Source organism: Lissotriton helveticus, chromosome 5_1, assembly GCF_964261635.1.
Source record: "Lissotriton helveticus chromosome 5_1, aLisHel1.1, whole genome shotgun sequence".
In the NCBI taxonomy this organism is placed as follows: domain Eukaryota; kingdom Metazoa; phylum Chordata; class Amphibia; order Caudata; family Salamandridae; genus Lissotriton; species Lissotriton helveticus.
In genome coordinates, this window is record NC_136065.1 from 191,832,048 (window position 1) to 191,850,078 (window position 18,031).

Below are 18,031 nucleotides of genomic sequence, written 5' to 3' on the forward strand. Positions count from 1 at the left end.
CTCGATAAGGTCCCGTCATCGTCGACGGAGGGTCACGGTCCCGGTACACTGGCTCTTCTAGTGACAGGAGGTATCCTCCCACGTTGTCCGACTCTCCTCCTACGAGAGTGTCACCTGTGGACGACATCGTGACGTTCCAAGATGTGCTGCTGAGGGGGGCAGCGAAGTTGACATTGCACAAAAGGCATCTCTCTCGTCCATTGCTGCCTTTGGTACCAGGACTAGAGGAACCGGCCATGGAGCTGTTTCTGATGCCGGCCTCGGTGAAGTCGGTGCCATCTCGACTTCAGAAGAAGCACAGGCCACTAGATTCTGATCCGGAGTTTTTGAGGTCAGATCCTGTCCCAGATTCTGTGATCGTGACAGCGGCCAAGAAGCAGCATTCGACTGCTCCTTCATCAACAGTCCCTCCGGACAAGGAGAGCCATCAGATGGACTCTGCTGGACGGAAAGTCTGCTGTACAGCTGCCACCTCGATGAAAGCGGCAAGTGCCTCGGTGCCCTTGGGTCGCTATGACCGCTCCTTGTGGGAGTCCCTGCAACAGTTTATTGAGCTCCTCCCGAGGGATAGGCGAGAAGACTTCCAGGAGATACTGAACGAGGGCATGATGGTCTCAAATCAAGTCATCAGCTCGGCTGCAGACGCCTCTCTCCTGGCGGCTCATGGCTACTGCCATGGCATCAACTTGAGACGCTATTCATGGTTGCGCTTTACCTCTCTTAAGCCAGAGGGTTGCGAATTTACAATTTTCAGGGTCGACCCTCTTCGAGAGGCATGCGGATGAAGAAATGGCCCGCATGAAGGCGGAAGTAGAGACTCTGAAGGCTGTTGGTTTGGAGAAACCAAAGCAGCAGCGGAAGTCCTTCCGGCCTTTCCAGAGGCGGTACTCTTCCCAGAGGCGAGGGCAAGGTCGTCAAGCTGGCCAGCAGCAACAAAAGCAGCAGCAGTACCAGCGACAGCCCTTCCAGAAGCGTCAGAGGGGCAGAGGCAGCCAACAGTCCTTCTCGGCGAACAAGGGCCCGGCCGGGTCTAAGCCCTGAGGAGTTACTTCCCCCTCGTACGTTACCCGCTCCGGTGGGGGGAAGCATACAAAATTACTTGACAGAGTGGAGAAAAATTACTCAGGACAAGTGGGTGCTGAATATTGTTTGCAATGGATACAGTCTTCGTTTCGTCAGCCCTCCTCCAGTAATTCCACCGGTTTGTTCGCAATACCAACTGCGCGAACTTCAAGCGGAGGCCGATACCCTGTTAAGAAAAAGGGCGATAGAAGACGTCCCTCTGTCTCAAAGGGGAAAGGGTCTATACTCAAGGTTCTTTCTGGTACGCAAGAAAGACAAGAACGAGTTCAGGCCCATTCTGGATTTGCGACAAGCAAACAAATGGATTCACAGGGAGAAATTTCGCATGCTGTCTTTACACCAGATTTATCCTCAGCTGCAAAGAGGAGAATGGCTTTGCGCATTAGATCTGCAGGATGCGTACTTCCATGTGCCCATTGCACGGAAACACCGGAAGTTCCTGCACTTTCTTGTCGGCACCAATCACTATCAGTACACCGTACTACCGTTTGGACTGAAGTCTGCACCCAGGACTTTTTCAAAATGCATGGCAGTGGTGGCAGCGCACCTGAGAAAGAACAAGGTGTTTGTCTACCCGTACCTGGCCGACTGGTTGATCAAAGCCTCCACCTTCCAGGAAGCACAATTGCAATTCAACAGGAAGGCCATTCTGTTGAACCAGCTGGGTTTGCACATAAACATGTCCAAGTCTGTTCCGACTCCGGTTCCGTGCCTGCACTACTTGGGAGCCTCCATCAATACTTTCTTAGCAAGCGTGTCTCCTTCGGAGGAGCGACTCTTATCGATCCTTCGGAAGTCTCAGGCTCTCGTGTCCATTCCATCAACGACAGTGAGGACGGTGTCTTCTCTTCTGGGGTCGATGGCCTCTTGCATCTTCCACACGCCACATGCACGCCTCCACATGAGGCCGCTGTAGGAATACCTGGAGGATCAGTGGGACCAGAAACGAGAGAGCTGGGACGACAGGATCCGACTGTCTCTACACGCTCAACAGTCCCTGAGATGGTTGTGCTCCGCAGAGAATCTCCTCAAGGGGGTTCCATTCCACAAGGACATTCCCATTCAGACTATCGTGACAGATGCCTCTCTCCACAGCTGAGGTGCGCATTCGGACCATTTACAGATCCAAGGAGTGTGGTCCCCGGCGGAATCCACGTATCACATCAATTTTCTGGAACTCAGAGCTGTTCACTTGGCACTGAAGGCCTTTCATCCGTCCTTCCAGACCAACTCCTTGCTTGTGCAGACGGACAATATGACCACAATGTATTACCTCAACAAGCAGGGGGGCTCGAGATCGCGCACACTGTCATAGGAAGCGCAGATGATCTGGCACTGGCTGCTAGCCAGAGGACTGACGATAACGGCTACTCATCTGCCCGGTGTGCAGAATGCTCAGGCGGACGCACTCAGCAAGCTGATCCAAGAAAACCACGAGTGGGTTCTAAACGACGAGATGCTAGGAAACATCTTCGACAGATGGGGCACTCCAGAAATAGATCTGTTCGCCGCCGCCAAAAACAGAAAATGGCGCGACTTCGCCTCCAGGTTTTATCAACCGCTCTGGATCACCTGGTCGAACAGCTTTCTGTACGCTTTTCCACCCATTCCCCTGATTCTGGCAGTACTCATCAAACTGTCTCAGTCCAGAGCACGAATGATGCTCATTGCCCCAGAGTGGCCTCGACAGTGGTGGTTCACGGACCTGCTCCACCGGTCTCTCCAACCCCACCTGCGGCTGCCGTGTCGGCCGGACCTTCTCACGAAGTTCGGGGGGCAGATGGTGCACCCCAACTTCTCATCGTTGAGTTTGGCGGCATGGCTCCTGGATAGTGCAATATGGACACCTGAATTTGCCTGCCAATTGCATGGACATACTCAAGGAGGCGAAACGACCTTCCACAAGGACTTCCTATGCCTACAAGTGGAAGAGGTTCTGCATCTGGTGCACGTCCAAGGACTATGATCCTACCACCTGCAAGGAAGATGTCATTCTTCCATACCTCTAGCATTTGGCACAATCCGGCCATAATTTTCATTCTATTAAGGTTCACCTCGCAGCATTAACTGCATATAGGAAATGCCCTTCACAAACATCCTTCTTCCACATTCCTGTGATTAAAGATTTTCTGGAGGGATGGAAGAAAGTGTTTCCCCCTGTTGGGCGTCCTTCACCTTCATGGGAGCTGAATGTGGTGCTGTCCAGGTTGATGAAGGAACCTTTTCAACCTATTCATAAGGCCTCACTACAGCACTTATCCTGGAAGGCGGCCTTCCTTGTGGCTATTAAATCGGCCCGCAGGGTGAGTGAAATCCAGGCATTGTGTTGCCAAGAACCTTATACTGTATTTCATGCTTCTAAGGTTGTGATGCGTACTCAACCTAAGTTCCTTCCTAAGGTGATTTTTGATTTCCATGTCAATCAGACGATTACTTTACCTACGTTTTTTCAACACCCTTCCACTCCAGAGGAGAAGTCTCTTCATTCCCTGGATGTCAGAAGAGTGTTGAAATTCTACTTGGATAAGACCAAGGACATTCGTAGGTCTGACCAATTGTTTGTCGATTATGGATCAGTCAGGACTGGTCTTGCCACTTCAAAACAGTCCATTTGTAGGTGGATTGTGTCCTGTATCCAGTTAGGTTACCAAAAGGCTAACCAAACCTTAGGGGGTAAGCCTAAGGCTCATTCCACCAGGGGCGAAGCAGCTACTACGGCTTTGCTACGTAATGTTCCCATTGCAGATATCTGTAGGGCTGCCACTTGGAAGTCGATCTATACCTTTGCTAAACACTACTGTCTGGACTCTGATGCCAGAGCAGATGCAGGTTGGGCAGGCTTTGTTGAGAAATCTCTTTGCACAGTAGTGGTGTTGTCTTTTTCCTCCACTGCCGGTTTGGTTTGTTGGGATAGGCTTGCCATTCAATTCACAAGATTATGACTATACACAGAGATCCCCTACTATAGAAGGAGTAGTTTATTACCTGTAACTCCAGTTCTGTAGTAGGGGTATCTCTGTTATAGTCATAAGCGCCCACCCTCCTCCCCAGTGGAGAAAATGATAATGTACTGTATGCTACAGGCCTGGCTTTATACGCCTTCATAAATAACTGAAAGTAAAAGGCCTTTGGCTGTGCATCCTGGGATATCGAGGGTCTCTGGAGAGTTCCTTAAAGGCACGGTATCCCTTTTCCAGACATATAATGGCAGCCTATGGGGGCTTGTCTGTCCAACCCTTCCTCTCAATCATTTCAAAGGATTTTTGTGAAGGGGAGTTTCTCTATGTGTGAAACTAAGCAAAATGTGTAAATTTTGACATTATTTGGCTATCCTTTTTACTTCAGGATGAAGTGCTCGCCAATGTAGCCTTGTAGTTTTAGGCTGCATTATTTGTCTTTGATTTTCTCTTAAGTGTCTATGAAGGACTGCAGAGGAAGACAACTTGAGAGACAATTTTGATTGCTCCGGGGTCCCCGCACATGGGCGAGACTATTCACAAGATTATGACTATAACAGAGATACCCCTACTACAGAACTGGAGTTACAGGTAAGCAATTACTCCTTTCTGACTTTCAAGGACAACGCATTATCGCAGACTGCGCACCTGCTGAGCGCCACAGGTGCCACTAACTCTGTGCACCACAACCCATGGACCCTTTATGATTGAGTTATGGACTGCGGATGCAACAATGTCAGCTCAGGCAATTTTGGAAGACCCGGAAGGATGATGATGAAGATGAGGCAGATGTAACACACCCAACTGCAGCTGCAGCAGGAATATCCCGAAGGGACACATTAATTGACAATGTCTTCACATGAGCACGCTCAGCTCTGGTGCCCCTACCTCAGTGCACCACAAGTCATGGCCCCTTCTGATTGAATATTGGGTGACCTCTGTACTTGCTCCAGCTACCTCCGTGATGCTTCGCAGTTGTTTGTGTTATGTTGGTGTTTTCTGTTTCCGCTTTAATAGTGATCACTGTTCAAGTTGTTGCCAGCACCAACCAATCCCTGAGGGGTGGCTCACTCTCACCCCACACCCATCCAGCACAGGCGTCACTTTATATGTGATCCTGGTAATAAAAAGGGGCCGGGCGCACGTGCTCTCAGCCAGTTCCACTACCTATCCAAGTGTGTCCGTGTGGTCATTATGTATGACTGATGGCCTCGGCCCTACCACATTACATTGTGCTGTGGACAGCGGACGCAACCATGTCACCTTTGGCAGTGGGTAAGAGCTTGGACATGTAGCTTGTCCCCCCCCCTGTAAGCAACAATGTCGCAATGTAACATGCACCCGGAGGGCGGGCTCGTACAAACGGAGTAATGAAGGAGCGAAGTGCTCTGTGTATCTGTACTGCAGCAGCATGAGCCAAATACCTAGCCACATTAGCAGCGCCAGTTCAGCCAGGCATGGACTCTACATCTGTGTCCGCCCTATCCTTACCATAGGCCTACACTCACGTGGCCCATCACCTTCAACGGCCAACATCACAGTGTCGTTGTCAGGCTTGTGGACATGCGCAGACATGCATGACAATACTGTGCCGTAGGAGTGCAAGTGATGCAATCGTGCAGGGCACATAAGTAAATGGGTTCGGGGGAGGGAGGAGCAGCTGTGAGGCAACGTAACACACAGTGATGCCGCTCATTTGCCACATGCAAGACATGTCAAACATGAATCCCAAAGTCACACAAATCCCAAACCCCACACCCAACAAGTCACATTACATTTCCTGAATGCAAGCAGATGGCAAACTAGCATTAGGGATATAATCTCCTTTGTTTGAACTATCAGGCGGGAGCACATCTGCACCTCCGACCTCGGAATTGCATGTGCCCGGCACGCCCTGACATGTACCATAGCAGCTGATGACGACTCCCACACTACACACAGTCCGACGACAGAACAACGTATTAAAACCCCACAGACAGAAGTCCTTGCTCGAAGTTATCTTGCACTGAATGACCTTCACACTTACTCCCACACCATCCCAGGCATACAACCGTTGCACACTAAAACAACTCATTGACCCGAGCTGTGGCATTTCATCCTCAGAACTGGGGAAGGTCAGAACAGTGCCACTTCAACCAGAGCCACTGACGCAATGGCAGAACATTCCGGACACATGCACAACCCCTGTCATGTGGAACTGTACCGTGTACGTATGCTGCATTTACTGGGGGCACTGCCATTGGCAGTGATGCTGATCAGTTACCGGCTAAACATCCGCCTTGCAATACCAAAGGGGATGATGGACGGAGCGTTTGGGCAAAATCAAACACTCACCCCCAGTCAACTGATCATCATTCTTTAGCTCACTCCACCACCCCAGTTCAGACCTGGCCATATGCAAATCAATCTGGCTTGTTGTAAAGCAAGGAGTGGACAGTGGGTGTCCGTTAGGGTCTTTGAGTGGTCTCTGATGGTACTTAGACACCCACGTAAAGCATCTAGTAGGGCTGCCATGATGTCGAACCCCACCCGCAGCTGGTCAGACATCTCCTCCTGGCACCATAACACACGGCCGTAGAAGGCCATGTGTTGGTCATGGGGGTCCTGGGAGACAGCTGTGGTAGTGGGTACTTCCTGCTGTGTGGTCTTTATAGGGGGTAGGGCCTCATGGATGCAGCTGGGCTGTCCTGCTCCTGGAGGTGGGGTGCCAGAGCTGTCCCTGAGCTGTTGGAGTGCGTCGGTGTAGATGTTGGGGAGGTCCTCTTCATCATCAGTGCTGTGTTGTTGGGTCTGCTCTGCAGGAGGTGTTGATTCTTCCTCTGCAATGTGAAGGGGAAATGCAGATTGATATTGTGTTCACATGTATGTTCACGCATTGTACAAGTTTACTGTCAGACTGCATGGCAATGTAAATTGTGATTGTTTATGAAGGGACGCCTATTTGAAGCGGGACACTTGGCATTTCTACACCATCAGGGATGTGAGGTTGTACCTGTACATTGTCATCTCACAGTTTCCTGTTATGCCAAATGCGAATGGCCATTTTCTACACACAAGCAGCAGCAGTTGTGTCCTCTGTTCTGTTGTGAAAGTGTTGCAGTTTGTATCACATTGTTGTCAATGTTGGGGATGCTCTGCATCTTATGTGTGTGTGCTGCATTGTGGGTGAGTTCCCACTTCGGCTCGGATTTGGCTGTCCCTTATCCCTTTCAGGCAGTGTGCCTTTCACTTCTGTGCTTATACAGTGCTGAGATGTTACAGACTTGCGTAAATTGGGCTCTTGGTCAGAGTTGTGACACTTAGGCATGGTTTGTCCGCAGATGTGCTTTGTATACTTGTGCATGTGTGCCATTGTGCCCATCTCCCCCGCCCCCTCCCCAGTCCCTGTTGCTGTAGGCTCAGGTCATGTTGTGAAGTGTCCGGTAACCAACTCCTGCCACCGCCTCCCCAATGATGGTCCCAGGCTGGTCCTCCGTGGGGCTTGTGGGGATCTGGTTGTCCAGCGATGTTCCATGGAAAACCCCGCAGGGCATATTATCAAGCCCCAGCGATAATTATCGCCAGCTATCGCTTGAATATATCGCAAAGCTAGCGCTGTATTATCAACGTTTAGCGCTATGGTGATAATTATTCCAGTGATAGCAGGGTTTTCCATGGAAAATCACTCGTTTTCCAGCGATGTTTCATGGAAAACGGCGATAAGCTTGATGATAGGCCCGGTGGCCTTAGCCCCACAATCCAACTCCCATGTTAGGTATGCCTTAGTCAGGTATTTAACAGACATTAAATTCCTGAGTTAAGGCAGAGTTAGGGCGATTTAAATTATCGCTACGCCTCGTTGTTAATATCGCAATATTTTCCCATGTTGTTTTCACAGCCACGCCTACTTTGCATCTCATTATCAATGCGAGGTGTGTGAAAAATGGAAGCTAAGTCAAGGAAACACGCGCTAGTGTGTCCTTGTAAATAATGTGATATGATTATCGCCGCTTTGCGCCCGAAAAATGGACTCTATAGCGGCGATAATTCTATCACCGGCCCTTGGTAATATGCCCCTGCTATCGCTGGAATATTTATCGCCATAGCACTAAGCGTTGATAATACAGCGCTAGCTTGGCGATATATTCCAGCAATAGCCGGCGATAATTAAAAGTGCTCTAGGCACGCTAAGCGCGCTCAGCGATAGTTATCGCTGGGGCTTGATAATATTCCCCAAAGACAGAGTAGTAATGCGACTAGTGAACTTTTTCTTTTACTCCACAGAAGGTGTAAATATAAAAAGATGTTATGGAATGATTTCCTTTTTTTACTCAATTATTATTTACTAAATATTATTATGTTAGAGGCTGCTAAGAGTCGCAGACACCTGTAAATAATGCCGCTCATACCAATACCTTTACTGCATTTACAGGCGCTGGAGATGTATCGAAAATCCAGTAAAATACATTAGAAGTTCTAACGCCATGGACTAAATGTCATGTAGAATAGTAATACTATGTGTATTATCTTGGTATTGACATGCCATTATTCTTGGATAACGCTTTCATTTTATAAGGTTTTTTTTTATCTTATATCGATTTTGTATTTCTTCTGTTACGTAAAAGAAAGTGTTTTACGATAATACAAACAAATGTGATAGTGATGATATTGGGAGTAGCATTATTGATCTCTTGTCCTATTAAACTCCATAAAGTGAGAACTGTATGCTTAAATAATGTTGGTATTATTGCCCAAGTCAATTGCACTTATTTTATTAGTGTCATAAGGATTAAATGCCGGCTAGTCAAGGCAGGCTTGGAAATTCTGCAGACATCCTAACCCTGAGATGAATGGGCCTTTTGCCTCCATATGAAGCGAGATTGTTCTCTTGCATGTATTTACTGTCACGGTGTCTACTCTGAGCATCACCATTCCTAATATCCTCACTTTTCAGGGAGAATAACTTCATCAAGGATTTCCCTCAGCTAGCAGATGGTCTGATGGTCATCCCTTTGCCAGTGGAGGAGCAGTGCCGCGGTGTCCTCTCTGAACCCATGCCGGACATGCAGCTGCTGACAGGTAAGATGGATCCAACCTCCATTGTCTTTTTCCTCAACGCCGGGTAAGGGGATGAGCAGGGCAGGACACATTTATTCTCATATTAATTCAACTACCACAGTCCAGAATCAGTATCCTATTAATAACCTTAGAGGAAAGGATGCAGGGTCTGAAATTACTTACTTAAAGCTGTGACACCTATATTGTGTGAGTTACGGGCACTCCTGCCCATCCTTGCCTCTTCTCATGGTTACCCTACATGCTCACATCAGCAATGAAAACATCCTCTGGCTTCCGATCCATAGGCAACAGATGGATGGAGAAGTTGTTGGTTTGTGTAGTAGAAGAGAGACAGTGGCCATTGCAGAAGAGTTCAGACACTATTTATGTTCAGCACTAGATTTCTCTATGCACATCCACACACAGCCTGGCAGGAGTTATTACTACTGAATGATGTGCACAAATACAGTAGAAAACATGTAGACCTCCTTGTGTTTGCTTTCACAGGTATATCCTGCCAAATCCTACATTGAGACTTCAGGGTAGTATAAGACTTTGAAGGAAGGAGGTCCTCAAATACAAAACAACCATAATCCAGTCTAGATAGGTTTCTGCATACACGTTACCAATAGTTTGGAGCTGGTAGTACTTTAGTACTTTAGTTTACAACGGGCACAAAATGACATTGTACGATATCCTTATATGATGAAATCTCCACTACAGGTTGTGGAATACAACTAAATCATAATGCAAAGAACCCATGTTGGTGCCTCATGCAAGGCAATACACCTCTTCACTCTGTCATTGAATTCATTCAAGAAAGCTCAACCTTGAGCACTCAGCCGAAAAACCGTCCTAGATATCTGAACTGTTGTTTGTCTGTAGTGTTTTGCTTTCATTGGCAGGTGTCTTCTCTGTCTGTAGTGTTTTGCTTTCAATGGCAAGTGTCTCTTTGTTCATTTCCTGCAGGTGACGTCAGGTACAATGAAGCCATGGGCTATCCAATGGTGCAAAAATGGAGAGTTCGGAGCAACCTATACAAAGTAAAGCTCAGCTCCATCACATTGTCAGCAGGTAAGAGCATTGAGAACTCATTCTCTGTATGAATCCAGCAGTAAGACACTCTGTAAGGAGAGGAAGAGCACATGTACAACCACCAGCAACAAGGCAATACCTACTGATAATGCTAGCAACAGTTTCATATGTGTAGGGAAAGCGCCAGAGAAAAGAATGCTCTATAATTTGATCTGCAACTCAATATCCACAGAAAAAGATCATCCTGATAATCATAATATCATATCAATATTTGCCAATAATCAGATAGATATGCGCAGATAGATTCTTTGGTAACAACACATTGCATTTTGATCATTTTAGCAACTGATCAATAACTACAGGAAAAGACCCAAGTAGACAACCTTATCGCCAAGGAAAGGGATTAAGACATTAACACTACACCTCTCCTGGTGTCACCTGCTTCACCACTTAACCAACAGAAAGAACCTGAAAAGGGGGATGGGTAATTCTGGACCTTCAATTTTGATGGCACCCACATAAATCTCTACAAATACAAAAAAAGTGTTTCTAGTAATACTGTATTGATTCTGTGACCAACCCAATCAATATTCTTCAATCAATCAATTTTCTCATGCTTTTGTGTGGCCTATGGCTACCTTTCCCTCAGATATTGTTCTACTGTAATCACTCACATTTATTCTTCAATAAAATCTGCACTATTAGGAAATACTTTCAGTAGAGATCCAGCACAGCTAGTCACATGGCGTCTATTCCCACCCCTCAGAACTTCCCCTATTCTATGGCTGCCGCAGCACCATGTTACAGACCATGGCGGCTAAATTGGCATTGACCCGGCCACGCGGAGTTTCGGCCTCCTTGGCCTTAAAAGATCTCCAATGGCTGCCTGTTGTACAAAGAGTATACTTTAAGGCTCTTTGTATTGTCTATAGGGCAGTACACAGAATTGGGCCCAAAATCCTACAAAGGACATTTGTGTGGTATGCCCCTGCCAAATCTTTGCGCTCTCCTTCTGCTAACTTGGTCTGCTTTCCGGACGTTAAAAAAGTTCGAATGGGTGGCAGATCCTTTAGCTTTACGGCAGCAAAGATTTGGAATGCATTACCCCTGGAACTCAGGCAACTAAAGGCCCGGTCATATTTCAGGAAAGAATTGAAAACTAGACTATTCCCCAGATAGTGATCTTGGATTATCTTGCTCTGTCCTCGCTGGTTGGTAATCTAAGCATCAGGATACCCTTGGGGTGACAGCCGCGCTATATAAGTGCACATTACATTACATTACATTACACTCTCCTTCCATCCTGCGAAGAAAGAAGTCCTCCTGGAGAAAATTACTTGCATTATTTATGTGTCGCCACCGAGCCCCTGCCCTAAAAGAGTAAACAAATTCACTAAGAAAGCAGTAACTCTCTTTCTAATCACGGGTGGGGTCCCATCTAAGGCATCATTTCATCTGCTGGAAACAGTGTTGTTTATTCCTTTTCTAAGAAATTCGTCACTGACCCTTCTTTACTTTCTATTGCCCTATCTCCTTATTTCCCTGCCCCTCCAAGCCACTGAAAGTTTGGCCAATGAGCAAATCTTCCATTTCAATAAGATGAGTCATATTATGAATAACTCTCAAGTTTTTTTTTTTTAATAGAAGGTGGCCAACCTAGCCCTTTACTTATTTTTTTCTCAATACACGCACATTACACACATTCCTTCTAGGGGAGGTGCCCAGGCAGGGCTACTTTTCTTCATGTAACTCTTTTTTGGGCAAAATCCTTCTTGCCAAGAGGCCAAGGCCCATTGTGTGACAACTTCTGCCCTTGCTGACTTTTTAATTCAATAATTGTTTGCCTTCTATGATTTCTAAGGCCAAACTTACAATATTACACGTGAGCGTCTGGGTTAATGAATGCAAAAGATGTTTCTCGGTTGCAGGTGGGTGATATGGAGTAGTGTGTTGGTTTCATTTTCCTGTTGTTTAAAAATGTATCATCTAGGGACTGAACAATAATGACGCGCACACACACGCACACACACACACATGTTTTTCAACAAAATGGGGACATGCCAAACTCTTTACTGACTTGTGCCTCTGGCGTGCATGTGGCCTGCACGAATTAATTATTCCGCAAAAAGTCCCTCTACCAGGAACAAATACCGGAGCACTCTTACGGGGTGAATATTTATTTATTTCACTGGGCATGACGCGTTTCGGGATTAAGCCTTTTCCAAATGCCCTTCATACACAAATTATTTGGTGAAAATGTTTATATTCTACAATTGGCTTCTCTGCATAGTAGATGACAAAAAAGGACCACCATTTAACCATCGCCCTTTCAGTTTGTCTCACTGAAATCATTGTGTGTACTTTCTCGCATTGTAATTCAGTTGTTCCATCTAAGTGATAACAGGAATAGTCCTTTAATATCCTTCTCATGCGCTGATAGTATTTTGTGCCACTGTGTATTTTAATAGGAAGCATATGCATCAGTGCTTTAAATGGGAAAAATAAGTGCAGGTACTCATTAAAATGAGCTAGAGTTGTAGTGAGTGGGCAGGGCTAGGGGCGGGGCTAGGGGCAAGACATAATGATACTGAACAACTTCCATAATAGTTGCACCACATGATAAATGTGTTTATATAAACAAAGCAGGTTAACTCATTACACAAAATGAAAGAGAAATGGGATAATATGTTAACATTTCCTTTTTTTGCAATAGTTGCACCTTCTTAATGCCATACTGTTAATTGATGGTGTTTGGCACAATACTATATATTTTTGAGCACATGAATAGGAAGAAACTGAAAATACACCCACATCAAACCAAAGCTCTTATGGCAACAAGCAAATGAAGCAAATCATCATGACCCTCCCCAGAAGATCTCTCTTGTCTCTCTCATCGATCTATCCATTCTTCCTTTCATCCTACCATTTACCTGCTGATATCCAACATTTACCCTTTACATTCTGTCGTCTATTCAGTTTTTCATCCATCATTCAGTGTTTCACCATTCCCTCTGTCCACCCTTCATATCCAAACGTATCCATCTTTAAACCTATCCATTTATCTTTTCACTCATACATCAGTTTATCCAACCTTTCAGTCATTCTTAAATCCTTTCACTCATCTATCCATCAACCCTTTCACTCCTTTATACCATCCATCATTTCACTCAATCCTTCCTTTCACTCAATCCATCATCCACCCTTTCATCCATCCTCCCTCCCTTTCATTCATCCATCCAATCTTTCACTTATCCACCCACCATCCGCCCTTTTATCCAATCATCCACTCTCTTTCACCCATCCATCCATTCACTCATCCATCCATCCATCCATTCACTCATCCATCTATCCATCCATCCATACATACATACATCCACCCTTGCTCACTCATCCAGCCACTCACTCACTCACCCACCAACCCTCCCTACTACGTTAATCATGAACCTTTGTCGCCGCAGACATGTACACTCAAAGTGCCACCCATTTTCTTTCAAATACCTCCTGAGAGCGTCTTGATTCTCTCTCTCACTTTTTTCTTACATAAAACAGGCATACAAATGCAGGCAAACACACAAACATAAGCAGACACACTAAAGACTCCGTTATGTTAAAGCCATGTTATACTTTTCACCATGGCTTTTTTAATTGCCACTGCCAGGAGACTGCCATGATTCCTGTGTTTGCGCACATGCAGAGGTTAGTGTGAATGTGGTTGACAGCACAGGGCCTGAATGGACCCCAGAGCTGCCAAGGTTTCAGATTGCTTATGTGTGACATTTTCATATTTTCATTGTAATTATGAGTGACATTTCAACGACTATGAGTGACACTTTCCTGCGAGCAAAATTAAGCAATGAAGACGAGGTAATCATATAAATATCAGAAATGACACTCATTTGAGTTTAGCTGCTAATGTTTCAAATTGCTTATGTGTGACATTTTCATAGATTCAGTGGATTTGTGAGAGTCAGGCAACAACTAGATGTGTAACACTTAGAGTGGCACATTCTTGCAACCAAAATCATGGAATGAAGTCAATGGAAATAGACAAATTTCAGAATTCACAATCATTTGAGCAAATAGGAAGTCAAACTCTGCAGCGGGAGCTTTTGAAGCTATTATTTAATTTCAACAAAAAAAAATCAGCACCCTCCACCCCAACCTCAGCTTCAGGTGCGGCCAAACCACATGTAACAAAGGGATCTTTGTGACAAAAACAGCAACTCACCGAGCTATCCACATACAATACAGTACAATACAATATGCTTTTTTGAAGGAGGCATATTAATCCTCTACCCTACTTAATGGTGAGAGTGAACACTGCCAGTAGAGAAAACTCTGACTTCTCTCCAGCGGTAACAATAATCACATGACTTATCTCTGACTTGGCAAGTCTAACTGTGCTGAGAAAATAAAGGGTGCTACTTCCTAGTGTCACTGTTGAGCAGGAATGTTAAACACTTTGCACTACTAATAAATCAGCAAAACTGCTAGGGGCTTATTTACAAGCCGCTTGCGCCACTTTTGCGTCATTTTTAATGTGGGAAAAGTGACGTACAGGTGGCGCAAGGGGCTTGTAAATAAGGCCCCTAGTTTATACAGAAGTAGCGCATTTTCAGCACAGACAGACAACTCTAGAGTGCCCATTTGCAAGGCCCTCTGCCATGCTGAAGCCCCCTAATCATTTCCGTAGCAAACATTTTAAATGTCAGCAGCAGGAAATTATTAAATTGATGTCTGACTTACCTGAATCTCTTTACAGCAGTCAGAACGATCCACCAGAGGAGCTGCTGGCCTGGCACCGCGTGGATCGCTAGCCTGTCTCTTCTTCAGGGTCAGACAGCGGCCCTGCTGTGGTGTCTCATCAGAGAAAGCCTTCTATGTACAGACCGGGTAATTGAGGCATTTGGTGTTAGGAAGGTAGGTGCCTCAGTGCAGAAAGTAGTTATAGTAGCGCTCAAGGAGCCTCTTCGCTCGCATTGTCTGGGTATTAACCCTCCGATCGACAAAGTACGGGAAGTGTGAGAATCTGCCACCCTATGTTTAAAGTATTACTGTACACTGACTTTTCACTACCTGAAATGCTGCGCTTTGAAAATCACACGCACACACTACAGGTAAAATGAATCGCCACCCTGCTCTGTCAAGCATAGTGTGATGGCGAGCACCTCACATTATTCAAATGAGCCCTGCAGAATAGCTCAGCAGGGGCTCAGATCGGGGCTACAGAAGTGGCACCTTGGCTGCCAGACAGTTCCACTTCTGCTCATTAGCACTCTCAGCCAGTGAGCCTACCTTTTCATGAGTACCGGTACTCTCCTTGGCAGTAGAGAAGTGCTGGTACTCAGAGTGACCTATCCAAGAAGTGCCGGTACTCCATACCAGTCCGTACCGGCCCATTTAAAGCACTGATATGCATCTCATGATGTGCCCCTCGTCTGCCGCATTACTGCCAGTTCAAAGTTCTGTACCTGAAGGTGTTCGGTCTCAGTGACCTCCGCCTTGTATATGTCGTCATGCCCCAACTCACTGTCAGGAGGTACACAATTTGTTTCCACTGCCATGGCGGTTCTGGCAGGTTTCAAATAATAGTCCCAAAAATTCCCACAAACTGAAAGGACAATGGTGAAATTGTGGTCCTTTTTTGTTATCCACTGTGCAGGGAAGCTAATTGTAGTATTTACACACCCGCACGCAAATGATTTGTGTTGTGTTATGGAGGGCATTTGAAAAAGGAACGCTTTATGCCCAGTGAAATAAATAAATATTCACCCCGTAAGAGTGCTCCGGTATTTGTTCCTGGTGGAGGGACTTTTTGCTGCATAATATATATATATATATATATATATATATATATATATATATATATATATATATATATATATATATATATATATATATATATATATATATATATATATATATATATATATATATATATATATATATATATATATTCTGTGAAGGCACAGCATCGCTTCAGAAGCAGTCCGTGACTACACGGAGGGACAAGAGCACTGTATCTTCGTCCCCGAGGCACGCTGGATTGGGACAAATGCGGCTTGGGCGTCGAGGGGCCAGGGAGGGAAAGTTATTTCAGTTGCAACATTGGACACTCACCTTAACTGCATGACATCACGTTCCTGCAAATTTGAAAATCCAACACTCACCATAAGATGCAGTGGGATCGATGTCAAACACGCACCTAGCAGGCCACGGCTGTTGCCTGCTGGAAATTACAGTCTACCGACGTGGGCTGCAGTTTTGGTTGGAGTACAAACTCGGCCCACCTGGATTGTCATCAATCAGAGAACGACCTCAGTAATATCAAAGCGGAAGGGTGAATAGACTGTGTTTGCATACCGGCATTTGATAAAGGCATAACCCTGCGGAAACGCGTCATGCTAACACTGCAATAAACGTCTTTCGTGGCTCCCTCAATGTGTCCCTCTGATTCCTTCCAAATGAAGAGATCGTGTGCTCATATTTTGTGCCTGACGCGCTAGAGGGACCCGCCCAATGAAGTGTCCGGAGTCACAAGGGCAACATCAGTGTGAATTATCCAAGGGATTGGAATTACTCTGTGACCGCCGCATCCTGTGAAGGCACGGCATCGCTGCAGAAGCAGTCCGTGACCACACTGCAATAAACGTCTTTCCTGGCTCCCTCAATGTGTCCCTCTGATTCCTTCCTAAAGAAGAGATTGTGTGTGTGTGTGTGTGTGTATATATATATATATATATATATATATATATATATATATATATATATATATATATATATATATATATACCCGTGACCAAGGCGAGATCTTCGCCGAAACGCGTTGGGGATTTGTTCCTTGCTTGATGTTCACTTGCTGCAAATGAATTAATAAATATCCTTTGGACGACGCAAACGGTGACTGGAGTGGTCTATTATCTCTCAGAGGAGAGTGCATCTGCGAAGCAGCAGCTACGCGTTGTGAAACCGAATTTAATGAACAGGGTTACCTCGGCCCCTGAGATGCACCGCTCTCTCGGTGTCCCGGCAGGTTTGCGGACGATGTAATCTTGGATATATATATGTATGTGTGTGTATATATATATATATATATATATATATATATATATATATATATATATATATATATATATATATATATATATATATATATATATCACGAACCAAAGACAGAATGAATTAAATGCAGTTAGATATAAAATAGTTAAATGCATTGCATCAGACTGAGTGAGATATCAGTTGACTTATAGCCAGTCTTATGTTTTCCACCTGATTATGACACATGTTGGGACTTGTTGGCCTTGGCTTATAATAGGAAAAGTGAAACTGATCCCAGCATAAATACCTTTCCTGATTGTAAGCCATCATCCTGATATGAAGTAAGCTAATAACTATTTTCAGTAAATTATGTGAGAAGTATAATAGTACAGGGTTTGTAAGACAATCACGAGACAGGAAGCGTGATGGAGAACAGATGGATATGATGTGCTGTAGGTTGTAGCAACATTTTAGAGATACAGAACTGGCTTGTCGCTATGCTGCCAGGATGCCCACAGTCGCGGCTGGCAAGATTTGCAGGGAGGGGGGTCGCGCGGCTTCACAGGGGGAGGCAGGACGGGTTTAATACCAATTTTTTAAAACGTACCTTCCCGGCCCGCGCCGCCTGAACTCCTGCCCGGTTCCTGCGTTTTCCTGCTGCTCTACTGAACAGGAAGCAGCCACAGGCAGCCTCCCTCCCCTAAGCCAATCACAATGCTGCAATGGCAGCGTTGTGATTGGTGGCGATGGCGCCCAGCCGGGTGCCTATGGGTAGGCCATTTTCTCTATGTAGGCTGCCTACATAGAGAAAAGGCAGAGTGCACATGACTGGTTTGGTCGGCCACCGAGGGCCGACCAAACAGTCGGGGCACACAGCA

The 18,031-nt window shown here is 45.7% G+C and overlaps 1 protein-coding gene across 4 annotated transcripts in view; it reads left to right on the forward strand.

The window, feature by feature from the left end:
* ASTN2 (astrotactin 2) overlaps window positions 1-18,031 on the forward strand; it is a 2,754,112-nt gene that overhangs the window by 2,298,804 nt on the left and 437,277 nt on the right. For all 4 annotated transcript variants that reach the window (XM_078641978.1, XM_078641979.1, XM_078641981.1 and 1 more), the window contains 2 exons: window positions 8,974-9,098; window positions 10,047-10,151. In XM_078641978.1, coding sequence (XP_078498104.1) covers window positions 8,974-9,098; window positions 10,047-10,151 — 230 coding nt within the window. The remainder of the gene's footprint in view (window positions 1-8,973; window positions 9,099-10,046; window positions 10,152-18,031) is intronic.